General features: G+C 42.0%; 1 protein-coding gene across 1 annotated transcript; it reads left to right on the top strand.

Moving 5' to 3' along the window:
* The first annotated feature begins 7,107 nt into the window (after nucleotides 1-7,107).
* LOC135525211 (oxysterol-binding protein-related protein 7-like) lies at nucleotides 7,108-22,313 on the top strand. The gene is made up of 20 exons (XM_064952941.1): nucleotides 7,108-7,248; nucleotides 7,507-7,647; nucleotides 7,727-7,780; nucleotides 7,870-7,983; nucleotides 9,308-9,469; nucleotides 9,594-9,747; nucleotides 15,458-15,579; nucleotides 16,060-16,158; nucleotides 16,449-16,472; nucleotides 16,953-17,124; nucleotides 17,227-17,318; nucleotides 17,451-17,613; nucleotides 18,197-18,480; nucleotides 18,762-18,899; nucleotides 19,005-19,068; nucleotides 19,242-19,320; nucleotides 19,414-19,709; nucleotides 21,588-21,714; nucleotides 21,897-22,019; nucleotides 22,166-22,313. Exons 1-20 carry the CDS (start codon nucleotides 7,108-7,110, stop codon nucleotides 22,272-22,274), a joined length of 2,658 nt encoding a protein of 885 aa, XP_064809013.1. The 3' UTR covers nucleotides 22,275-22,313.
* The last annotated feature ends 5,040 nt before the right edge of the window (nucleotides 22,314-27,353 follow it).

Here is a 27,353-nt window from a genome sequence, read left to right as displayed (position 1 = left end):
CAATTTCAACATTCACACTTTAGCCAACTAAACAAACAACCACATAACCAAAACAAGCTACAGTATTTATTGGGTTGACCTATTTCAAAGTGTTGTGATTGGACAAAAATATTGCAATAAATCAGATCATTATAGATTTGGCTAGTATAGAATACATTTGTTTTAACACTTTATTAAGCTCATCATTAATCAGACTAGGATCTTATGGCTATGAAGGAAATGTTTAATCAATAGATGGTTGGAGAAAAAAAATCCCACATTTTAAACGTGTGCCATGCTTAATTAAAATGGTTTTGTTCAATTTAGACCATGAGTCAAGTTGTGTGGGACAATTTATAATGGGCTTTAGATAAGAGCCTCCTTGCCCCTATTTAACCCTTGTGATGAGGCCCAAGGTTATGCCTTTTTGCATAGTGCTTTCTTGAGAATAACAAGTAGTTTGTATTATTTAACCACATAGCAAGTTGACTCACTTGTTTGATCACCACCTTCATCCTGTCTGTGGTACACTCACGCAATTGTCAGACAGTGGCATCAGAGTTTTCAATCCCAGAGGCACAATATCGCGATACTTCCAGGAACGCATCGCAAAGCAGACTCGACAGACCATACCGAGGTTTGGCAAGTCATTGGAAGAAAAAAAAAATGTGTTTAATTAAACATTTTCTAATTCAAAAGGCAAAACCTAGGTTCGAACCTATATAGTGCGTTAGGAAGGTATTCAGACCCCTTTACTTTTTCCACATTACAGCCTTATTCTAAAATGGACGATTTTTTTTCCCCCTCATCAATCTACACACAATACCCCATAATGACTGAGCAAAAACAGTTTTTTCCTTTCAATTTTAGCAAATTTATTTAACCCCCCCCACATTTACATAAGTATTCAGACCCTTTACTCAGTACTTTGTTGAAACACCTTTGGCAGCTATTACAACATCAAGTCTCCTTGGGTATGATGCTACAAGCTTGGGTCACCTGTATTTGGGGAGTTTCTCTCATTCTTCTCTGCAGGTCCTCTCAAACTCTGTCAGGTTGGATGGGAAGTGTCACTGCACAGCTATTTCAAATCAAAGTGTATTTGTTACGTGTGCCGAATACAAACAGGTGTAGACCTTACAGTGAAATGCTTACTTACAGGCTCTAACCAATAGTGCAAAAAAGGTATTACGTGAACAATAGGTAGGTAAAGAAATAAAACAGTACAAATTACAGTAGCGAGGCTCCATACAGACACCGGTTAGTCAGGCTGATTGAGGTAATATGTGCATGTAGATATGGTTAAAGTGACTATGCATATACAGTATGAACAGAGAGTAGCAGTAGCATAAAAGAGGGGTTGACGGGTGGTGGGTGGCGGGACACAATGCAGATAGCTCGGTTAGCCAATGTTGCGGGAGCATTGGTTGGTCAGCCCAATTGAGGTAGTATGTACATGAAGGTATAGTTAAAGTGACTATGCATATATGATAAACAGAGAGTAGCAGCAGCGTACTGTGGTCTTTGACAATTTTTAGGGCCTTCCTCTGACATCGCCTGGTGTAGAGGTCCTGGATGGCAGGCAGCTTAGCCCCAGTGATGTACTGGGCTGTACGCACTATCCTCTGTAGTGCCTTGCGGTCAGAGGCCGAGAAATTGCCGTACCAGGCAGTGATGCAACCAGATGCTCTCGATGTTGCAGCTGTAGAACCTTTTCAGGATCTCAGGACCCATGCCAAATCTTTTTAGTTTCCTGAGGGGGAATAGGCTTTGTCGTGCCCTCTTCACGACTGTCTTGGTGTGTTTGGACCATTCTAGTTTGTTGTTGATGTGGACACCAAGGAACTTGAAGCTCTCAACCTGCTCCACTACAGCCCTGTCGATGAGAATGGGGGCGTGCTCGGTCCTCCTTTTCCTGTAGTACACAATCATCTCCTTGTCAACACAACCAAATATCAACATTTGAATGATACTTATCTTGGATAATCCCATATGTGCTACTGTGCCACTGTCTGGTGTTAATTCTAGTTTGTCTACAATGAATAATTGATACGTTGGATTCACGTCTCCATCTCAACCAAACATCCTATTCTTTAACTTAGATTTTTGAAATGGAGATGTGAATCCAACATACACATTATTCATTTGAAAACAAACTGGAATTAAATCCAGACAGTGGTACAGATGGAACTATCCAAGTAAAATATACATCTCCTTCAAATGTTGATATTTGGTTGCGTTGACAACCAAACACAATTCAATATCGCTAATTATACCATGGCATTGTTGAATACTTGTTTCTGATTGGCTTGAAGGGCATTCTAGAGCGTGCATTATGTAAGGGATAGTCAAGGGGCTTTGCTTTCTATGGAAAATAATAATAGAATGGCCTTCAAGCTAATCAGAAACGAGTATTCAACAATGCAATGGTATAATTATGCAATAAGGCCAGAGGAGGTGTGGTATATGGCCAAAATACTACGGGTAGGGTCTTGTTCAGTGCAACACGGAGTGCCTGGACACAGCCCTTAGACGTGGTATATTGGCCATACAAAACAAACCCCCAAAGTTCCTTATGAACTGGTTACCAACATAAGAGTGATAAAAATACATGTTTTTTTGCATACCCGTCATTTACGGTCTGATAAAGTGCATTCGGAAAGTATTCAGACCACTTGACTTTTTCCACATTTTGTTACAGCCTTATTTTAAAATGAATTAAATAGTTTTTCCCCTCATCAATTTACACACAATACCCAATACTGACAAAGCAAAAACAGGTTTGTATAAATGATTGCAAATTTATAAAAATACAAATAACTGAAATACCACATAAATAAGTATTTAGACCCTTTTCTCAGTACTTTGTTGAAGCACCAGCTGAGATGGTTATCATTCTGCAAGATTGTCCTATCTCCACAGAGGAGCTCTGTCAGAGTGACCATCGGGTTGTTGGTCACATCCCTGGCCAAGGCCATTATTCCCCGATTGCTCAGTTTGGCCGGGCGGCCAGCTCTAGGAATGATGGAGGCCACTGTGTTCTTGGGGACCTTCAATACCGTAGAAAGGTTTTGGTACCCTGCCCCAGATCTGTGCCTCAACACAATCCTGTCTTGGAGCTCTGCGGACAATTCTTTCTACCTCATGGCTTGCTTTTTGCTCTGACCTGCATTGTCATCTGTGAGACCTTATATAGACAGGTGTGTGCCTTTCCAAATCATGTCCGATCAATTAAATTTATCACAGGTGGACTCCAAATTATAGAAACATCTCGAAGATGATTGATGGAAACACAATGCACCTGAGCTCAATTTCTCATAGCAAAGGGTCTGAATACTTATGTAAATAAGGTAATTCCGTTTTTTATTTTTTATATATTTGCAAAAATGTAAAGAAACAGTTTTCGCATTGTCATTATGGGGTGTGTAGATTGATGAGGCTCTTTTTTTATTTAATCGATTTTAGAATAAGGCTGTAATTAAACAAAATGTGGAAAAGTGTAGGGGTCTGAATACTTTCTGAATGTACTGTATACCACGGCTGTCAGCAAATCAGCATTCAGGGCTGAAGCAATTTATAATAATGCAATAAGGCACAAGGGAGTATATTGGCCATATACCACAACCCTCTGGCCTTATTGCTTAAATAACGCAAAGAGTATATCGGGGCGGCAGGGTAGCCTAGTGGTTAGAGCGTTGGACTAGTAACCGGAAGGATACAAATCTGTCGTTCTGTCCCTGAACAGGCAGTTAACCCACTGTTCCTAGGCTGTCATTGAAAATAAGAATCTGTTCTTAACTGACTAGTTAAATAATGAAAAAATAAAGATAAAATAAAAATATCAGCGAGGTAGAATAGTTCTTAATTCCCCCAACGTTGATTCCACCAGTTTGTGCCCAGTTGGAAGTTTGTTCGAACTGATTTGTGTTCAAGTGGCAGCGGAGTCAATGGGAGTAAATTAAGCATAGTGAGCAGAATAAGCAAGGAGGTGGGCAGAGCCAAGCATGCGCTAGCGAGATCCTATTGGCGTGTTCTAGCATGTATTTGCATATTTCTGTTAGGGAACGCCTTCTCTGTGAAGTACACGTATACAATAACTAAATTCACCCTTGCACACCTTGTAAACAACATTTTGGCAAAGGGTCACGTCTACAAAACTTTGTTTGCAACTGATAATAGTTTTGGGAATCGAAAACTGTATTGAGATCTGATTTTTCTTTGGTGAGAAAATCATCCGAATGTAGGCCCAGTGCCACCTCACTCCATACAGATGTATACATATGGTGAAACAGCTGGCCTCTTGTTCTATCTGTGAACTCACAGTGACAGCACTGAGCAGCACCTGAAAATCCGGAACCGCAGCCACTCCGCTATGGGTTGTAGCCTATAGTTTTTGTATTTTTAGGGATATAACTTCTTGCCACTGTGAGGCAGTAATACATAAGGTGATGGGTCAGGTCATAGGTTTGGTTAGTTATAAACGTAGACTCATCGAGATGGCGTAGATGCACAAACTAAACCGCAGTAGTGGGTACATTTCCGTAACAACAAAGAGCAATTAAAGGCGAGGCCTAAAGGATAAGTTTTTTTTATGTTATAGAAAGGTCCAGACATCTTTTTTTGAGATTTCACTTGTTTTTGAGAAACTTACCCCAACAGTGAATCGTCCTTTTAGAGACGGCAAAGCTCTCAGTATCATGATGCAGCTCTTTAGATGTTGTACACATGAAATTGTCATTCCAAACTTCATCTGCAATATTATATTCCAGTTTTCCCTTACACTGCTGTGCAGGCCGGGTGTGTCTATGTAGTATACGAATATAATTCATGATTTTTACTTTATTTTAGTTTGTTTTGGAGTCAAAGATAATAGTTTCAGTAGAGTTTTAGTTTTTCAAATGGGTTTGTTAATTATTTAATTTAAGTTTACTAAATAGTTTTTTCATTATTCTTTTTTTGTTTCATCTTTCGTTTACGATAATAACCTTATAGTAAAGGTTACTATGGGTGCGAAATACGTCAGGACATGTGTATATTTAGCATTTTATCAGGAATCAGGTAAGACCCAGATGCCGACCATGTCGAAGTAAACATGTTTATTAGAGCAACAGGGGCAAAGATACAGGACAGCAGGCAGGCTCAGGTCAGGCAGAGGTCGGTAATCCAGAGGTGGGGCAAAGGTACAGGGTGGCAGACAGGCTCGGGACAGGCAGAGTAGGCTTGAACAAACAAGACGAACTGGCAACAGAGACAGAGAACACAGGTATAAATACACGGGGGATGATGGGGAAGATGGGCGACACCTGGAGGGGATGGAGATAATCACAAAGACAGGTGAAACAGATCAGGGTGTGACACATTTATCCTTTTGACGTGATATGAAAGTAGAGGGCCTTATGTTTCTAGAACCGAGTTGCAATTGTGAATCGATTCACGCTTAGATCGTGCCGGCCTATTTGACGGTTTTGACTGACATATCCTTCATCCTTCATTGACTCCCTGTCAAAATAAAATAAATTGATTCAGTTAGTTGGAAGTGGTCCCTTGAACATATAGATAATTGGTGTGATCAAATATAAACCATAAACATCACCAAGCATGCGACATCCCCACATAGTATTCATAACCCAATGGATAAATTGCCCGCTTAAAAATGCCATGCAAGGCAATACACGGAGCATGCACTGTAATTGTGTATTTTTCTGTGTTGAGTAAGAAAGCTTGAAGCTTGGCTAGCAGCAAATCTCATTATCCAGTTCCTTCCACATGCTTTCCTGACTGAGGTCAGAGAGGCACCCATCCCTACCTCTGTCCTCAACCATCACATGTAACACCAAGCCAAGCCAAGCCTGCATGGGTGCACATGGACACACAGCCTCACAGCCTAACACACATCATCTATTGTGTTTTTGATGGCTGTAGACGTGTCACTTTTGCATAGGCCTAGCACTCCCATACATAGGCCTCAAACTTTGTTTTGTTGTCACCACTAGCTTCAGTGTTCTCTGCCTTGTGATATCATTATTGCATGTGCAGGCGGGGTGTTGCTAAAAAAGACTTGGCTAAGCCAATTAGAAGGAAGGTTGCTAATCCCGTTCTCAGATTCCCAGCCTGAGCACAACTCTTACCAGCCTACAGGCAATGGCCTCTGATATCATGGCTCTTCCTTTACTGTATATTGAAATGGAAATGGTTATTACACTAGATGGGAAATCTGACATTGATCTTAAATAGCTTAGTAGCACAAATACCTGTAGTTCAAGGCTGAGAGGGATCTCAGGTTCTGTCACAAGCCCCCATTGAAACCATTTGCCAAGACCTAGATGTGGTTTTAGTTATTTAGAAATAACACCTGCTGTCAAGTTATGAATACAGGCCTCATATCTTCATGCAATGACCTCAGACAAGAGATTTGTGAATCTAACATGTTGAAGAGTCTCTTCAGCCTCTTATTCACATAATTGCAGCAAACAATTGTCCTATTCAGAATGGGCAATTTACTCAAAAAAAGCTACACGCCAGTGCTGATGGTCCCTTTCCACACCCATTTGGTCTACCCCAGATGTTGATGTGAGGCTGGCTACTATTGCAGAATTATAGCACTGCCTATATTTGTCTTTAGTGAGAGAGTATTTGTTTCCTGACAAAATCCAGTCTTTCTGAGGTGAACAAGGTAGATCCAGTACAATACAGGTAAGCCAAGGCCATGTGTTCAAGTGAAGCATCTCTCTGGGAACCAGATTAGAGTGAGTCCCCTCAAGTCCTCCGAAGTTTAGTATGTTTCACAGATTTGTGTCAGTGTTTGGGTGTGTTGGACACCTCTGGGGGAAGGGTGCATAGGATTTAGTATTCTTTTTCGGCCAAGAATGCAGCTCTGTTGAGATGCCATTGAGATCATCTTAAATAACAACTATTTCAAAACCTTCCACGTACAGTGTCTGTGTTGTCCACATAAGTCATTGTTTTTTTCTGTAAAGGTTGTTTGATTATTGCTCACATTTCATGTGTTTTACTTTCTTTCTCAGACCCATACCCTCCTGAGATGACAGGGATTTTGTAGCAGGACAGTCTCACTGAAAAATCTACCATTAACACAAGGGAGGGAAGCCTGACATTATAATTTCAAAAATGGAATCATTTCAAAATCCTTACGGGGCCACGCTCAACCGCAGCCAATCGCTGATGAGTGGCCTGGAGAAGAACCCTCCCACCTGCAACAAGCCCACCCACTCTCGGAGCAGTAGCACTGCCTCCTCCCGTCACTCCCGGGTGAGTATGTCTCTTCCACCAAGAGAGTCACAATGACAAAGAATCAACATCAACAAATTCAATAAACAATCAACACATTCACAGTCACTGACAAAACTAATTAAATTCTATATGTAAGGGGTTTTAGGCCCATCCTGCACTTGTTTAAATATCAAATATCCAAACAAAACTTCAAACTGGATGTTAACATTTCACAAACAACAGGACTGTCTCTAGATGGTTGTTGATGTGTCTGTTATGGTGTTGTCTCACCCTCAGAACATTAAAGATTGGGAGGTGATGGACGACCTTCAGGTGGACGTGACGTCAGGTGACAACCCCCAGGACCTGACCATCCCAGGCATCTGTGAAGGATACCTCCTCAAGAGGAGAAAATGGCCCCTGAAAGGCTGGCACAAGGTCAGCAAACTGTCCATTCATCACTATTTTGGAAATTAGTTCATTTTGGCCTTAATTCATGTGTTTATCCTACTTTCAGAGGTACTTTGTGTTGGAAACAGGGATCTTGCGATATTCCAAAACCCAACAAGATGTAAGTGCACATTCCCTTAATTATATATTTTAGTTAAATTATGAAAATCTCCCCATTAATAATGGAAAGCACTTATTTTTACTTTAAAGATCACAAGGGGAAAGCTCCATGGTTCATTAGATATCAGCCTTGCAGTCATGTCAATCAACAAGAAATCCAATCGTATCAATTTGGATGCAGGAGACATTCTATATCACATGAAGGTATGCCCCGTCCTTTCACCTTATTTTAGCTTGTTGACTGTGCTATTCAAAAGTTTGGTGTCACTTAGTGATGTCCTTGTTTTTGAAAGAAAAGCAACTTTTTTTGTCCATTAAAAGAACATAAAATTGATCAGAAATACAGTGTAGACATCGTTAATGTTATAAATGACTATTGTGCTGGAAACGGCAGATTTTTCTATGCAATATCTACATAGGTGTACATAGGCCCATTATCAGCAACCATCACTCTTGTGTTCCAATGGCACGTTGTGTTAGCTAATCCAAGTTCATAATTTTAAAAGGCTAATTGATCATTAGAAAACCCTTTTGCAATTATGTCGACACAGCTGAAACTGTTGTTCTGAATAAAGAAGCAATAAAACTGACCTTCTTTAGACAAGTTGAGTATCTGGAGCATCAGCATTTGTGGGTTCGATTACAGGCGCAAAATGGCCAGAAACGAATAACTTTCTTCTGAAACTCATCAGTTTATTCTAGTTCTGAGAAATGAAGGCTATTCCATGTGAGAATTTGCCAAGAAACTGAAGATCTCGTACAACGCTGTATACTACTCCATTCACAGAACAGGGCACACTGGCTCTAACCAGAATTGAAAGAGGAGTGGGAGGCCCCAGTGCACAACTGAGCAAGAGCACAAGTCCATTAGAGTATCTAGTTTGAGAAACAGACACCTCACAAGCCCTCAACGAGCAGCTTCATTAAATAGTACCAGCAAAACACCGGTCTCAACTTCAACAGTGAAGAGGCGAATCCGGGATGCTGGCCTAGGCAGAGTTCCTCTGTCCAGTGTCTGGATATCGCTTTTTCTTTGCAAATCTGCCTAGTAGGCCAACATCCCGGATTCGCTTCTTCACTGTTGATGTTGAGACAGGTGTTTTGCTGGTACTATTTAATGAAGCTGCCAGTTGAGGACTTGTGAGGCGTCTGGAACACAGGAGTGATGGTTGCTGATAATGGGCCTCTGTACGCCTATGTAGATATTCCATAAAATATTCTGACGTTTCCAGCTACAATAGTAATTTACAACATTCACAAAGTCTACACTGTGTTTCTGATCAATTTGATGTTATTTTAATGGACAAAAAAATTGCTTTTCTTTCAATAACAAGGACATTTCTCAGTGACCCCCAACTTTTGAACGGCAGTGTACATTATGATTAAACAACTTAATAAACTAAGTTGAGTTTTGTCCAAGGTTAAATTGAAGAACAGTTGAGTGGATTATCTTTTTGGGATTACATTTAGATGCCTGTAGTAATTAAAATGAACTTGACGCCACTCTTCCTGTTCTTTCGTCTCCTAGGCCAAGAGTCATGAACTGTTCTACATTTGGGTGACCAAGCTGAGTGCCCACCGCATGTTCAAGAAGAACGAGGCTGCTCAAGTGCACAATGGCTTCCTCCAGGCCTTGTCCCAGGGCACCAGTGTGGCTGGACTAGCACAGCGGAACGGCATGCAGGACGTGGTAAATTCTCTTTGTAGAGATCCAGTCTCTGTTGGTAATGATAGTGGTTCATAGTCTTGTATTGACTATCTTTCTTCTCTCTCTGTCTGTCCATCTGTCTCTCTCTCTCTCGTCCTTATACCAGTCTTCCTACCAACACTACCAAAGCACTACAGGCTCTTACATGGGTGAGATAGCTGCACCAACACTGTCAGAGTTTCCTTCGGTCAACCCTGGGGTGAATGGGAAGGTGTCAGCCTGGTTACAACAGACTCATGACCCAGACAGCTGTGCTGAAGGTACTGCACTCTTATCTTGTATACAAAGTACACCCAATATGTTATAGTTATATACACTCAGGGCTCCTGAGTGGCGCTGCGGTCTAAGGCACTGCATCTCAGTGCTTGATGCACTTGGCCCTGTATCACAATTGGCCAAGTGTTATCCAGATTTGGCTGGTGTAGACCGTCATTGTAAATAAGAATTTGTTCTTAACAAGAATTGAAGCTTTCTACCCATATCAGATATGTCTTTGTCCTGGGAAATGTTCTTGTTACTTACAACGTCATGCTAATCACATTAGCGCATGTTAGCTCAACCCTCCTGCAGGGGGGGACACCGATCCTGTAGAGGTTTTAACTGACTTCCCGAGTTAAATAAAGGTAAAATATCTATATTTTTAATTGTTTGTTATGGCTATCAAATAAAATAAAATTGTATTTGTCACATGCGCCGAATACAACAAGTGTAGACCTTACAGTGAAATGCTTACTTACAAGCCCTTAACCAACAATGCATTAATTTGGGGTGTTGCATGCTATCAGATAATAGCTTCTCATGCTTTCGCCGAAAAGCATTTAAAAAATCTGACTTGTTGGCTAGATTCACAACGAGTGTAGCTTTAATTGAGTACCATGCATGTGTGTTTTAATGAACGTTTGAGTTTTAACGAGTGCTATTAGCATTTGGCATAGCGCATTTGCATTTATTGTTGGCAAGGTGGGACGCTAGCGTGTCGGGTGGCACCAAGAGGTTAATTTAGAAGTTTTAAGAAAAAAAAGTGTTAAGTAAAAAAATAGAAAATAAATGTAACAAATCATAACACAGCAGGAGTAAATAACAATAGTGAGGCTATATACAGAGGGTACCGGTACAGAGTCAATGTGTGGGAGCACCGGTTAGTTGAGGTAATTGAGGCAATATGTATGTGATAGATAATAAACAGAGAGTAGCAGCAGCATAAAAGAAGGGTCTGTGTAGCCCTTTGATTAGCTGTTCAGGAGTCTTATGGCTTGGGGATAGAAGCTGTTAAGAAGCCTTTTGGACATAGACTTGGCACTCTGGTACTGCTTGCCGTGCGGTAGCAGAGAGAACAGTCCATGATCAGGTTGGCTGGAGTCTTTGACAATTTTTAGGGCCTTCATCTGACACTGCCTGGTATAGAGGTCCTGGGTCGGATGCCGAACAGTTGCCATACCAGGCAATAATACAACCAGGATGCTCTCGATGGCGCAGCTGTAGAACCTTTTGAGGATCTGAGGACCCATGACGAATATTTTCAGTCTCCTGAGGGGAAATAGGCTTTGTCATGCAGTCTTCACGACTGTCTTAGTGTGTTTGGACCATGATAGTTTGTTGGTGATGTGGACACCAAGAAACTTTAAGCTCTCAATCTGCTTTAAGCTCTCAACCACTGCAGCCCCGTCGATGAGAATGGGGCATGCTCGGCCCTCCTTTTCCTGTAGTACACAATCGTCTCCTTTGTCTTGATCACGTCGAGGGAGAGGAAGTTGTCCTGGCACCACACGGCCAGGTCTCTGACCTCTTATTGATGTTGGTGATAAGGCATACCATCGGAAAACTTGATGATGGTGTTGGAGTCGTGCCTGGTCATACAGTCATGAGTGAACAGGGAGTACAGGAGGGGACTGAGCACGCACCACTAAGAGGCCCCGTATTGAGGATCAGTGTGGCACGTGTTGTTCCCTACCCTTACCACCTGGGCTGACCCTTCAGGAAGTACAGGATCCAGTTGCAGAGGGAGGTGTTTAGTCCCAAGTTCCTTATCTTAATGATGAGCTTTGAGGGCACTATGGTGTTGAACGTTGAGCTGTAGTCAATGAATAGCATTCTCACATAGGTGTTCCTTTTGTCCAGGTGGGAAAGATTGCATCATCTGTGGATCTGTTGGGGTGGTATGCAAATTGGAATGGGTCTAGGGTTTCTGGGATAATGGTGTAGATGTGAGCCATGACAGCATTTCAAAGCACGTCATGGTTATAGAAGTGAGTGCTACGGGTCGGATGTCATTAAGGTAGTTGTGTTCTTGGGCACAGGGACTGTGGTGATCTGCTTGAAATATGTTGGTATTACAGACTCAATCAGGGACATATTGAAAATGTCAGTGAAGACACTTGCCAGTTGGTCAGCAAATGCATAGAGTACAAGTCCTGGTAATCCGCCTGGCCCTGCGGTCTTGTGAATGTTGACCTGTTTAAAGGTCTAACTCGCTCGACTATGGAGAATGTGATCACACAGTCATCCAGAACAGCTGATGCTCTCATGCATGCTTCAGTGTTATTTGCCTCAAGGCGAGTATAGAAGTAATTTAGCACGTCTGGTAGACTTGTGTCACTGGGCAGCTCGCGGCTGTCCTTCCATTTGTAGTCTGTAATAATTTGCAATCCCTTCCACATCCCTCGAGCGTTGGAGCCGGTGTAGTACGATTCAATCTTAGTCCTGTATTTATGCTTTGTCTGTTTGATGGTTTGTCGGAGGGCATAGTGGGATTTCTTACAGTGCCTTGCGAAAGTATTTGGCCCCCTTGAACTTTGCGTCCTTTTGCCACATTTCAGACTTCAAACATAAAGATATAAAACTGTATTTTTTTGTGAAGAATCAACAACAAGTGGGACACAATCATGAAGTGGAACGACATTTATTGGATATTTCAAACTTTTTTAACAGATCAAAAACTGAAAAATTGGGTGTGCAAAATTATTCAGCCCCTTTACTTTCAGTGCAGCAAACTCTCTCCAGAAGTTCAGTGAGGATCTCTGAATGATCCAATGTTGACCTAAATGACTAATGATGATAAATACAATCCACCTGTGTGTAATCAAGTCTCCGTATAAATGCACCTGCACTGTGATAGTCTCAGAGGTCCGTTAAAAGCGCAGAGAGCATCATGAAGAACAAGGAACACACCAGGCAGGTCCGAGATACTGTTGTGAAGAAGTTTAAAGCCGGATTTGGATACAAAAAGATTTCCCACGCTTTAAACATCCCAAGGAGCACTGTGCAAGCGATAATTTTGAAATGGAAGGAGTATCAGACCACTGCAAATCTACCAAGACCTGGCCGTCCCTCTAAACTTTCAGCTCATACAAGGAGAAGATTGATCAGAGATGCAGCCAAGAGGCCCATGATCACTCTGGATGAACTGCAGAGATCTACAGCTGAGGTGGGAGACTCTGTCCATAGGACAACAATCAGTCGTATATTGCACAAATCTGGCCTTTATGGACGAGTGGCAAGAAGAAAGCAATTTCTTAAAGATATCCATAAAGAGTGTCGTTTAAAGTTTGCCACAAGCCACCTGGGAGACACACCAAACATGTGGAAGAAGGTGCTCTGGTCAGATGAAACCAAAATTGAACTTTTTGGCAACAATGCAAAACGTTATGTTTGGCGTAAAAGCAACACAACCCATCACCCTGAACACACCATCCCCACTGTCAAACATGGTGGTGGCAGCATCATGGTTTGGGCCTGCTTTTCTTCAGCAGGGACAGGGAAGATGGTTAAAATTGATGGGAAGATGGATGAAGCCAAATACAGGACCATTCTGGAAGAAAACCTGATGGAGTCTGCAAAAGACCTGAGACTGGGACGGAGATTTGTCTTCCAACAAGACAATGATCCAAAACATAAAGCAAAATCTACAATGGAATGGTTCAAAAATAAACATATCCAGGTGTTAGAATGACCAAGTCAAAGTCCAGACCTGAATCCAATCGAGAATCTGTGGAAAGGACTGAAAACTGCTGTTCACAAATGCTCTCCATCCAACCTCACTGAGCTCGAGCTGTTTTGCAAGGAGGAATGGGAAAAAATTTCAGTCTCTCGATGTGCAAAACTGATAGAGACATACCCCAAGCGACTTACAGCTGTAATCGCAGCAAAAGGTGGCGCTACAAACTATTAACTTAAGGGGGCTTAATAATTTTGCACCCCCAATTTTTCAGTTTTTGATTTGTTAAAAAAGTTTGAATTATCCAATAAATGTCGTTCCACTTCATGATTGTGTCCCACTTGTTGTTGATTCTTCACAAAAAAATACAGTTTTATATCTTTATGTTTGAAGCCTGAAATGTGGCAAAAGGTCGCAAAGTTCAAGGGGGCCGAATACTTTCGCAAGGCACTGTATAAGCTTCCAGGTTAGATTCCTGCTCCTTGAAAGCGGCAGCTCTACCCTTTAGCTCAGTGTGGATGTTGACTGTAATCCATGGCTTCTGGTTGGGGTATGTACGTACGGTCACTGTGGGGACGACGTCATCGATGCACTTATTGATGAAGCCAGTGACTGATGTGGTGTACTCCTCAATGCCATCGGAAGAATCCCGGAACATATTCCAGTCTGTACTAGAAAAACAGTCCTGTAGCTTAGCATCTGCTTCTTCTGACCACTTTCTTATTGACCGAGTCACTGGTGCTTCCTGCTTTAGTTTTTTCTTGTAAACAGGAATCAGGAGGATAGAATTATGGTCAGATTTACCAAATGGAGGGCGAGGGAGAGCTTTGTATGCATCTCTGCGTGTGGAGTAAAGGTGGTCTAGAGTTTTTTTCCCTCGTTGCACATTTAACATGCTGGTAGAAAATAGGTAAAACGGATTTGAGCATCCCTGCATTAAAGTCCTTGGCCATTAGGAGCGCCCCCTTTGGATGAGTATTTTCCTGTTTGCTTATGGCCGTATACAGCTCATTGAGTGTGGTCTTACATTTACATTTACATTTAAGTCATTTAGCAGACGCTCTTATCCAGAGCGACTTACAAATTGGTGAATTCACCTTCTGACATCCAGTGGAACAGCCACTTTACAATAGTGCATCTAAATCATTTAAGGGGGGGGTGAGAAGGATTACTTTTAGTGCCAGCATCGGTTTGTAGTGGTACGTGGACAGCTACAAAAAAAATACAGATGTGAACTCTCTTGGTAAATAGTGTGGTCTACATCTTATCATGAGATACTCTACCTCAGGCAAGCAAAACCTTGAGACTTCCTTTTTGTATACCAGCTGTTGTTTACATAGACCACCACCCCTTGTCTTACCAGAGGCCACTGTTTTATCCTGCCGAAAAAGCTTAAAACCCGCCAGCTCTATGTTATTCATGTTGTTGTTCAGCCATGACAAGGTGAAACTTAAGATATTACAGTTTTTAATGTCCCGTTGGTAGGATATACGTGATCGTAGTTTGTCTATTTTATTATCAATTGATTGTACGTTGGCAAATAGGACTGATGATAAAGGTAGATTACCCTCTCGGCGACGGATCCTTTCAAGGCACCCGGATCTTCGTCCCCGATAGCTCCGTCTCTTTCTCCTGCGAATGACGGGCATGAGGGCCTTGTCGGGCGTCTGAAGTAAATCCTTCCCGTCCGACTCGTTGATGAAAAAGTATTCCTCCAGTACGGGGTGAGTAATCGTGAGTAATCGCTGTCCTGATGTCATAAGACATGGTGGCGGAAACATTATGTACAAAATAACTTACAAATAACCCGGAAAAACATACTCAGTAGCACAATTGGTTATGGTATCGCAAAACGGCAGCCATCTGCCAAACGTATAAATATAAGATTTTTTTGTACTCATGCAAACAATATCTATAGCTCCTAATTATCATGAATCATGGACGACCACAGTTAGGAGATACAAGTGTTTTGGTCTTAACTCCCCAGTAGAACTGTTCTAGGACCTGCCCTAACAGCATCTGTATTGTTTTTGCAGAGCTGAACCGTTGTCAGTTGGACCTGTCTGAGCTGAACCGGCTGGTCCAGAGGCTGCAGTCACTGGAGGGGGGGCAGCAAGCCTTCACCAATGGAGAGCTGCAGCGCATCATCAGCATGCAGGTGAGATGACGCAACACAACTTCGGCCCAGTTCCAAACTAAAACTTCCTAGGATAGGTTTAGCAATGTGGTAATGGTTCCACCCCAGCCGTCTGAGAGTGTAGGATCAAATATCAACACTTAACCAGATGTTTCATGTCTACACATTTTCCCAGGGGCTAGGGGTGACTTTGGAACTAGGCATACCAGTGAGTTGCAGGACAAAGGGTGTGAGACATGCTTGAATGTAGTAATGTAATGAGACAACTGGCTCATCCCACTGGGCAAAAACTGGTTGAATTAACATTGTTTCCACGCCATTTCAACCAAAACATTCAACGTGATGACGTTGAAAAGGGAATTTCATATTGTCTTCACCCAACTTTACTAAATCCAATGACAGGGTGAAATGTTGGGTTGATTTCACGTTGAATTCATGTTTGTGCACAATGGGATGCCTGTTCAGTGATTTAAGATGAGTCTGTTTTTTAATTCCACCAAGAATCTTTCCCTTGAGAAACCCAAGAAGTCCAGGTCTGGCAAGATATGGGGTCACTCACGCACAATGTCAAGGGTGGAGGCCCTCGGAATGGTAAGACAGGTTTGTAACACATAAAGCTTTTGGTTTTAGCTGTGGTTCTTAGATTAAATGTGAAGGTGATTTAGGAAAACTTTAGACTCACCTTTTAGTTTTGACTTATGGATATTATTCCAGTGAATTTTCCAATGGATTTGGTACTAATATTCAGATATTTTTAAATCCCCCAAATCCTGAAATTCCTAAAGGTGATTGTGTACCACTAACCAATCTGTTATGAATAGAATGTGTTGCTTTTGTGTATTAGCCAACCCAATCCCCTGATAACTTTTAGGCTTCTTTTTAATCCAAAGCCTTTTCGTGGGATTACAAAATCGGTGAGTCAAGACTATGACACTAGGCAGACTGCCAAAGCATGGAACAACTAGTCCTGATTTAGCTCTTCCATGTTGACCAGACAGCCAAATATAGACAAAGGGGTATATTTGTTTACAATGGAAAGTAACATCATATCAGATGTAACTTTAGGGACAGAGTAAAGCAACGGTTTTACAGTAAACATTGCTATCAGATGGAAGTTTGCAAATTGTAGTTGTGATAAAAGTTTGAGAAATAAGACATTTGTTTTGGCTAAAACCTTGTAGGACATACATGCTCCTAGAACTTGACGCTAGCTTTTAGCCTTCCATAGTAGTTATGTTGCATGGCTTGTACACAGCTCTCCTTAATTTTCCATTTACATTTGAACATATTTAACATCTCACTAATGTGGGGAATCAGTGACTGACACATACTGTAGAAAATGGCTATTCTGTTTGTTCTACTTTTTCATTCTTCACAATTCCTCAATTTTGTAGCTGTCCTCCAGTCACCTGAACAGCTCTTCCCAACTGGGTGCGTCTGTCCCCTCCCTCCCAGACTATGTACCCTCCATCCCAGACTACGTCTGCTCCCAGCTGTCCCCTCCCACCAACACCTCCGCTGAAGGCAAGAAGATCCAGCAGGACATCTGTACTTTGTCCCAAAGAGGTCAGAGACAAATACACACAGACACACACACATTTTGCCTTCAGGTGTTACTGTTACTACTGATGCTAAATGTGAATTTCTTGATTTTCCTGTCCCCATCAGTGCACACGTCCCTCAAGTCTGTGCATGAGGCCTTGGCCCAGGAGCGTCAGAGACTGCAGGACACTTACCACCAATCAACCACACAGGCTGAGGTGAGGGTACACACCTTCAAGGAGACAGGTTTGGTTTACAATAGACCTGTGAGTGCTTTAAGTCACCGATTCTGTCTGTTTTGCTGTCTTTCTCATGGTGTCTATTGTTCGTCACTCTTCCCCTCTCTTTAGACTGCATCTGGGAACCAGTCCCGCCGCACTCCCTCAGTGACAGACTCTGCAGCAGAGTATTTTGATGCAAGTGACGACGTCCTGAATGGGAGCTCCTCTGAGTCTGACGAGTCTGGTCTGAGCGACAGGACCACCAGCAACTCTGAACCTGAGGAGGGCCATGGTGAGCGTGAACACACACACACGCACGCACGCACACACTCACACACACACATGCGCACACACACAAACGCACAAGCACACGCACACGCCCACGCACACGCACACACACTGTGACCAGTTATCAATTAGAAGTAGTTTTTCAGTGTTGCGGTGTCACTACAGCCTGGGGTTCGATCCATGACCGGGAGTCCCATAGGGCGGCGTACAATTGGCCCAGCGTTGTCCGGGTGAGGGGAGAGTTTGGCCAGGGGAGCTTTACTTGGCTCATCACGATCTAGCAACTCCTTGTGGCGGGATGGACGCCTGCAGGCTGACTTAGGTCGTCACTTGAACGGTGTTTCCTCCGACACATTGATGCAGCTGGCTTCCGGGTTAAGCGAGCGGGTGTTAAGAAGCGCGGCTTGGTGAGTCATGTTTCGGGGGACGCATGACTCGACCTTCACCTCTCCCGATCCCGTTGGGAAGTTGCAGCAATGACACAAGATCGTAATCATGAAGTTGGGGAGAAAAATGGGGTAAAAATGTAAAAAAATGAAATATGTTGTTTTTCAATGTATTGAAACATTTATACATTTTCCTCACAGCTTCGGCCACTCGTGAGTACCGTGCCAGCATCTCTAAGGCTCCCAACAGTGTTGTGCCCATGAACACTGGCCGCCGTACCACTCTGCCTGCCCACTGCCCAGAGAATGCCCATGTGGGCCTGATGCAGATCCTCTACAACAATATAGGCAAGGACCTGTCCCGTGTCTCCATGCCTGCTGCTCTCAACGAGCCTATCAACCTGATACAAAGACTGTGTGAGGAGCTGGAATACTCCGAGCTGCTGGACATTGCCAACAACACACAGGACCCCTACCAGAGGATGGTAAAGATTTTATTTAAATACATTAATGTATATGTCTTCGATATTTGGTAAAGCAAAGGATGTACGGCTTTTAGATACATCTTAAAGACACTGAATGGGAAAGTGCTCAAAGTAGCAGCATTTTTTCACATCAATAAACTATGATAAAGATTTTCCATACTGTCAAAGGTATATGCTAGAGTACAGTATACATTGAGCCTCAGGATTGAAAGGAAACCCCATAACGACAGCTGCAGTATGTTAGATTAGAAGACTGAAGGTGTTTCTCTGTTCTTGCGCAGGTCTACATTGGTGCCTTTGCCATCTCTGGTTATGCTACAGCTCACTACCGCAACCGCTACAAGCCCTTTAATCCACTCCTGGGGGAGACCTATGAATGTCTAAGAGAGGACAAGGGCTTCCGCTACATCAGTGAGCAGGTAGGAGGACTGAACCTTCTCTGACATCCCTCAGCAGAACTGAAGAGTGACCAGGCCAGACTAGTTCTGTTGTGTTCAGACTAGACCATTCTTGTCTTTCATCAGGTTTGCCACCATCCCCCCATCTCTGCGTGTCACGCAGACTCAGATAACTTCTCCTTGTGGCAGGGTGAGATCTCTTGATTATAAATGAGCAAAACCTTTCTTCTAGTCAGCTAGCGATAAGCGTCTTAACATTTGCCTTGAACCATTTTAGATTTTTTGTTGTTGTAACTATACTATCGTACACTTGTATCAATAATGTTTCTCATGGAACACAACATATTTATGTCACCTGAACAGACCAGCGATGGAAGAATAAGTTCTGGGGAAAGTCACTGGAGATCATGCCAACAGGGATCGTGAACGTCACTCTCCCAAGGTAAGTGTCCTGGTGGCCATTTCTTTACTGTCTACTCTCTCTAGCTGTTAGAAAATAAAATGTGAAATGCTCTACCTTCAATCACTCTTTCAGGTTCGGGGACCACTATGAGTGGAACAAAGTAGTGACCTGTGTCCATAATGTCCTGAGCCAGCAACGCTACCTGGAGCACTATGGGGAGGTTATCATCCGTAACCTCAACAGCAACGCGTGCACTTGTAAGATCACCTTTGTCAAGTCCCGCTATTGGGGGTCGGACACCATCAAGAACGAGGTGCAGGGCACTGTGCTGGACCAGACTGGGAGTGTTATCCACCGGTTTGGCGGGTTGTGGCATGAGGGCATCTTCTGTGACACTTTTCCCACTCCGCAGTGTATCTGGAAGCCAAGTGAGTATCCCACCCACACAAGGAAAAAACTCAAAGAGAGTTTAAAACAGAAATCTTGTATAAAGGCTTTATTTCTCCTGTAAAGAAAATTGGACTCATTATGTTCGACGCCCATTGAATAAAAATATTTAGTATGGAGGAAGCCTATTTAGAAAGACCAAGTTGTAAAAGGTCATTCTAAATGTGCAGTTTTGTCACACAACACAATGCCACAGATGTCTCAAGTTTTGAGGGAGCATGCAATTCAAATGCTGACTGCAGGAATGTCCACCAGAGCCGTTACCACGTGTAACCACGACGGCTGATGAAACTGGGAATTGGCACAACGGAATCATTTCCGCCTAAACCGTCTCAGGGAAGCTCATCTGTGTGCTCGCCATCCTCATCAGTGCCTTGACCTGACTGCAGTTTGTCATTGTAACCGGCCTCAGTGGGCAAACGCTCACCTTCGATGGCCACTGGCACGCTGGAAAAGTGTGCTTTTCAGGGATGAATCCCGGTTTCAACTGTACCGTGAAGAAGGCAGACAGCGTGTATGGCATCATGTGGGCGAGCGGTTTGCTGGTTCACATTGTGAACTGAGTGCCCCATGGTGGCGGTGGGGTTATGGTATGGGCAGGCATAAGATACGGATAATGCATTTTATCAATGGCAATTTGAATGCACAGAGATACCGTGACGTGATCCTGAGGCCCATTGTCGTGCCATCCATCCACCGACATCACTTTATGTTTCAGCATGATAATGCACGACTCCATGTCACAAGGATATGTACACAATTCCTGAAAGCTAAAAATGTCCCAGTTCTTCCATGGTCTGCATTACTCACCAGACATGTCATCCATTGAGCATATTTTGGAGGCTCTGGATCGACGTGTACGACGGTGTTCCAGTTCCCTCCAATATCCAGCAACTTCGCACAGCCATTGAAGAGGTGTGGGACAACGTTCCACAGGCCACAATCAACAGCCTGATCATTGTCTAGTAAAATAAAGGTAAAATAAATAAAATCTCTATGTGAAGGAGATGTTTGAATTTTTTTGTTAAAATTTTACCTTTATTTAGCTAGTCAAGTCAGTATTCTTATTTTCAATGACAGCCTAGGAACAGTGGGTTAACTGCTTGTTCAGGGGCAGAACGACAGATTTGTACCTTGTCAGCTCGGGGATTTGAACTTGCAACCTTTCGGTTATTAGTCCAAATCTCTAACCACTAGGCTATCCTGCCACCCCTGTGTTGTGCTGCATGAGGCAAATGGTGATCATACCAGATACTGACAGGTTTTCTGATCCTACCTTTTTTTTAAAGGTATCTGTGACCAACAGATGCATATCTGTATTCCCAGTCATGACACTTTTTTTTGGGTGCGCCAGGACCATTCACAGCGGAGCTCACTCAGTTTAGCTCAACACTGTTTGGCTATTATTTTTATTATTATTATTATATATATATAATGCTCGCTGGCTCCCCTTACATTCAATGCTACGGGCGGCAACAATGTCATACTCTTTTTAACCAGACAGCATCAGATAGATATGCTACACATACTAAGACAGAGGGGCACTGTTTCATTCGATCTGATGCTTTCTCCGGTGAGATACATTCAGCCTCTTGCATATTGAAGGAAATGTATGAACACAGAGAGACAAAAGATAAATTATTTTTTTATGTTTGTTTATTTTATTTATTGATAAATATTTTGGGGAAGCCTGGTTTCCCTTGGCATCCATGAATACACACCACTTGTTAAGATAAATCTGTGTTTTAGGACATTTTCTCATGGTTAGTGGTATGCTATCTAAAGACATTGTGGTTTGAGACTGTGGTTACATTAGCTCATTATTGTAGCTCACCTCTTTGGCTTCTTTCACTGTGCAGATACACAGCCCAAGGACTACTACCTGTATTACGGCTTTTCCAACTTCGCACTGGAGCTGAATGAGCTCACCCCAGGCTTGAAGCCTCTTCTGCCCCCCACAGACACACGCCTTCGCCCTGACCAGAGGTGAGTGGTGCCTCAATGGGCTGTGGAGGGCTTTATTATTATGAAACAATTTTACAAATCATGTTTTTATATTGATAGGGCCTTACATTTTTGAACCAGGAAAAATTCAGGGCCTTACTTGTTGATACGATGTGGGTTTGATGAATTGGAGCGTTTTTGTATGAGGTTTTTCTTTTCCTCAGGATGCTGGAGGATGGGAGGGTGGATGATTGTGATAAGTTTAAAGAAGAAGTGGAGGACATGCAGAGGGAGCGGAGGAAACAACTGGCTAAGAAAGGACAAGAGCACAAGCCACGCTTCTTCAAGTAAGTCCCTGCTATTTTAGTCTTCAGTGATACTGAAGCAATAACAATCAGTGTGTCATCTTATATCTAGGATAATACTTCACCAAGCCCTAACTTCAAGGTATGCTTTCAGTAATTTATATTTTCTGTTCATTTTCTATATTCAGGAAAGCCGTTGATTCCTCTGGGAGGGATGTGTGGCTGACCAACGGAACCTATTGGAAATTCAGAGAGAATCCGGGGTTTGCTAACACAAACAACCTGGAACTATGGTGAAGAAACGCACTGGGGCCATTTGGTGGTCTGCAAGAATCAAATGACAAAATTACCCAAGTCTGTATTGAAACCCAGAGGATACGTGGTGGGAATTGATGAAGGCTTGGATGAACTGTCCTGAGAACCCACCTTCTATCATCACCATCTTATATGCACTCCCAAGACAAAGAAAACTTCCAGGAAAGTCTGGAAACTACTTGGATCCACTGAACAGTCAACAGTGAACAGTCAAGTTGAAAATAGTTCCCAGAATTCCCTGAAAGTGTAGCATCACCTGTTCCATCACCTAAGAAGGATAAAGAGAGACTTTGTTCATTTTTCTATTTCATTTCTACTGGTACTTGTATTGTCCATTGCAATGTAGTTACGATCATTCCGTAATGTTTGTGTACATTTATGTTCCTCTATCAAGATGCATTTGCTGTCCAGACTCCAGTACTTGAATAGCCCAAAAATACACATTTCTGTTGTAGCCCTGGACAAGCACACCTGGCTCAACTTGTCAACTAATCAGCAAAGCCCTCAATGAGTTGAATCGGGTGAGTTAGTCCGGGGCAACAACAAAAATGTGTGCTGTTGGGGGGTACTGGAGGACTCGAGTTGAGAAACACTGTCTAGAGCAGGGGTATTCAACTCTTGCCCTACGAGGTCCGGAGCTAGCTGGTTTTCTGTTCTACCTGATCATTAATTGCAACCACTTAGTGTGCCAGGTCTAAATCAGTCCCTGATTAGAGGGGATCAATGAAAACAATCAGTGGGACTGGCTTCGCGGTCCAGAGTTTGAGTTTGAGCGGCCTCGAGGGGTGGAAGTGTGAGGTTAATTTGCTCAGGTCAAGAAAACATTTACTCTGGACTAATATTCAGAGATTGTATACAGTGCCTTGCGAAAGTATTCGGCCCCCTTGAACTTTGCGACCTTTTGCCACATTTCAGGCTTCAAACATAAAGATATAAAACTGTATTTTTTTGTGAAGAATCAACAACAAGTGGGACACAATCATGAAGTGGAACGATATTTATTGGATATTTCAAACTTTTTTAACAAATCAAAAACTAAAAAATTGGGCGTGCAAAATTATTCAGTCCCCTTAAGTTAATACTTTGTAGCGCCACCTTTTGCTGCGATTACAGCTGTAAGTCGCTTGGGGTATGTCTCTATCAGTTTTGCACATCGAGAGACTGAAATTTTTTCCCATTCCTCCTTGCAAAACAGCTCGAGCTCAGTGAGGTTGGATGGAGAGCATTTGTGAACAGCAGTTTTCAGTCCTTTCCACAGATTCTCGATTGGATTCAGGTCTGGACTTTGACTTGGCCATTCTAACACCTGGATATGTTTATTTTTGAACCATTCCATTGTAGATTTTGCTTTATGTTTTGGATCATTGTCTTGTTGGAAGACAAATCTCCATCCCAGTCTCAGGTCTTTTGCAGACTCCATCAGGTTTTCTTCCAGAATGGTCCTGTATTTGGCTCCATCCATCTTCCCATCAATTTTAACCATCTTCCCTGTCCCTGCTGAAGAAAAGCAGGCCCAAACCATGATGCTGCCACCACCATGTTTGACAGTGGGGATGGTGTGGTCAGGGTGATGAGCTGTGTTGCTTTTACGCCAAACATAACGTTTTGCATTTTTGCCAAAAAGTTCAATTTTGGTTTCATTTGACCAGAGCACCTTCTTCCACATGTTTGGTGTGTCTCCCAGGTGGCTTGTGGCAAACTTTAAATGACACTTTTTATGGATATCTTTAAGAAATGGCTTTCTTCTTGCCACTCTTCCATAAAGGCCAGATTTGTATATACGACTGATTGTTGTCCTATGGACAGAGTCTCCCACCTCAGCTGTAGATCTCTGCAGTTCATCCAGAGTGATCATGGGCCTCTTGGCTGCATCTCTGATCAGTCTTCTCCTTGTATGAGCTGAAAGTTTAGAGGGACGGCCAGGTCTTGGTAGATTTGCAGTGGTCGGATACTCCTTCCATTTCAATATTATCGCTTGCACAGTGCTCCTTGGGATGTTTAAAGCTTGGGAAATCTTTTTGTATCCAAATCCGGCTTTAAACTTCTTCACAACAGTATCTCAGACTTGCCTGGTGTGTTCCTTGTTCTTCATGATGCTCTCTGCGCTTTTAACGGACCTCTGAGACTATCACAGTGCAGGTGCATTTATACGGAGACTTGATTACACACAGGTGGATTGTATTTATCATCATTAGTCATTTAGGTCAACATTGGATCATTCAGAGATCCTCACTGAACTTCTGGAGAGAGTTTGCTGCACTGAAAGTAAAGGGGCTGAATAATTTTGCACGCCCAATTTTTCAGTTTTTGATTTGTTAAAAAAGTTTGAAATATCCAATAAATGTCGTTCCACTTCATGATTGTGTCCCACTTGTTGTTGATTCTTCACAAAAAAATACAGTTTTATATCTTTATGTTTGAAGCCTGAAATGTGGCAAAAGGTCGCAAAGTTCAAGGGGGCCGAATACTTTCGCAAGGCACTGTATTTTGAAATGTGTATTTTATACTCTCTGGGCTGAATCCTAACTAAATTTTTGTGTTTCATCACTCAACGTTTTCACGTAAATCTCCCAAAGAAATCTATGCATGATTCTTAGTTACGTGAGTGGATCTTAAGTTAAGATACGACCCTTTATGAATTATTGTTGCATCATATTTATTTCAGTGGCACTAGTGTATTAAATACCTCTCTTTTACAAGAGTTAATTTTAGTAAGTCAAACAATTTGACATGGGAATATAACCTATAACTTGTCATCTAGCTTGCATAAATTGTTCTTTTGATTTGTGATTTTAGTTAACACTAATAATGCTATTGTGATGATTAAAGATATTTCTCATGAAAGGGGTTACCAAGTCGAAACTGGTTGAGTGGGAACTGAATGTACTGTACTCATCATAATTCATCTGCTTTATGGTACCTTTTATAATGGTGAATTATGAGTATAATCAAATTATGATCAAACTAGACTTAATATCAACATGTGTAATATACAGTACAATGGATATATGGCTATTATTCAATAGTTTGTATTTACATTCAATTAGATACCAAACCAAACAGTTAAACAGTTGTGATTTAAGATAGTTAAACTTTAATTCATGAATAAAAAACAACAGTACAATACACACGTAAGCCACCTTTAATAAATAACATTTATTTCCCCCTCTGTTTTCTGCCATTCAATTCTTTTTTTTTACATTAGAATAAATCAAACACAATATTTTGCATTTCTCTACTGCATTCCTGAATCATCTGAGTCTGTATCCCTTTCCAGCCTCCTCGGACCGATTGAGTTAATGATGATTTATACACCTCTATAAAACGTGAGGATAATTCATCTCACAGAATGGAAGGTGCCCTACTCCAAGACAAACAGTGCACATTAAACACAAAGGAAGATGATTCACTATCCAATGTTGGATGGAGAATTTGACCTTTCAAGTCTACACGTTATTCTCAAAGCCTTTTAAAGTAATCATTACTTCTGTAGACAATGGCAATCCCAGGGGATTACATTTCCCATTCACAGGTTTATTCTGATATTGGGGACATGAACGTTAAAGGATGGAAAATAATCATCGGTTATGGAGTTTTTACGGAAGATTTCTATTGTCACGAGTTGGGTTTGTTTTGCTCATTGTAAGGAGTAAGATTACCACTAGGTGGCAGTCCTGAGGAGTCCACACCATACATACAGAATTCTCTATTTCCCCCAACAGAGACACTCACGAGCTGTCATGTTAGTGCAGGTTCAGTGCCAGTGTAACATACAGAAAGATACAGAGTAAAATGTCAGCACATTTCCATAGCATTTGATAAAACCAACATTTTTAATTGCTCTTGCCATATTGAACACCTTATAAATAATTGCACTTAAATAACGTAAATAACTCTCCGCCTCTTATCAAATAACTCTAATTTTTAAGTTAAGATATATTAAGAAACCTCGTCCTTTTTTCGTTTTTTTCATTTAAACTGCTTAAGGGTAAAACCAAAATGTTCAGGAAGCAATATAATAGTTTTGTACAGTGTCCAGCATAAGATTCTGCATAAGAAAACATCTTGCTTGACTTTTCAAGTTCCAGTTTATTCCCTTTCCCTATTCTCCAAACATGAAGTCAGTCCAATGTCCTGTGCGATACCTTTACTGTGCTGCAGCATTATTCCATTATGATGGTGTCACAGTAGTCAAGATTATAGTTCCGTTTAGGGATGTCTTTCTGTTTACAAACATACTTAATATAGAGTTCTGCAATACCATAGACCTGATTGTCTTTTCCATCCTATTGCTCCAGTTGTCAGAGAATCCCTGATTAGCCTGACACAAATGGCAGAATTTCCTTTTGAACGTTGGCACCTACTGTATATAAGTCATGAATGAATAATATAAAAACACTTTGATGAGGTCAACAAAATGAACATCTAGTATACTGTATATGTATGTTTTTTTAATACAATTATATCTTACATGAAGTATATTCAATCTTAGCCAGCAGTGTTGACTATAGACACACAGACCTCTATTCTTTTTTCTATTTTAAAGTGGATGTGTTTGTCACCTTCCAGTGTGAGTGGTTGACTGTGTTTATGAGTCATGTTTCCATGGTTGGCCTGCCACTCACTAAATGCTAATTATTCCATGTCTGTCCTCTGTGCATCATATACTGTAATCACATACTTTAGCTACAGAAGTGTGATAAATAATGAGGTCTTTCCTTGATTACATTCCTGTCTCTTTTCTGATGGCCTTGCAATTGGAGCACACAAACCCAGTAATACGTTGTTTAAGACCACCACTATCCCAGGGTCCTCTGAGTGAGTGGCTGACTGTCACCCAATAGTTGTCTGTGGTCATTAGCACCTTGTGAAGGCCAGGGCTCTGATCAGCTCAGACTGGAGGCTCTCTCTCTCTCTCTCTCTCTCTAGATCTCTTGTCACCTTGCCAGGAAGCTGCACCTTTGTCACGACATGATGAACCTAACGTCTGGGGGTGGACATGGTCTGTCAGGTCACCCTAAACAAGCCTGGGAGTGACAATACATAGGCTACATGTGCCCT

This window comes from Oncorhynchus masou, chromosome 31, assembly GCF_036934945.1.
Source record: "Oncorhynchus masou masou isolate Uvic2021 chromosome 31, UVic_Omas_1.1, whole genome shotgun sequence".
Classification (NCBI taxonomy): Eukaryota; Metazoa; Chordata; class Actinopteri; order Salmoniformes; family Salmonidae; genus Oncorhynchus; species Oncorhynchus masou.
The sequence above is the reverse complement of the archived record's forward strand: the minus strand, read 5'-3'. Positions and strand labels throughout refer to the sequence as shown.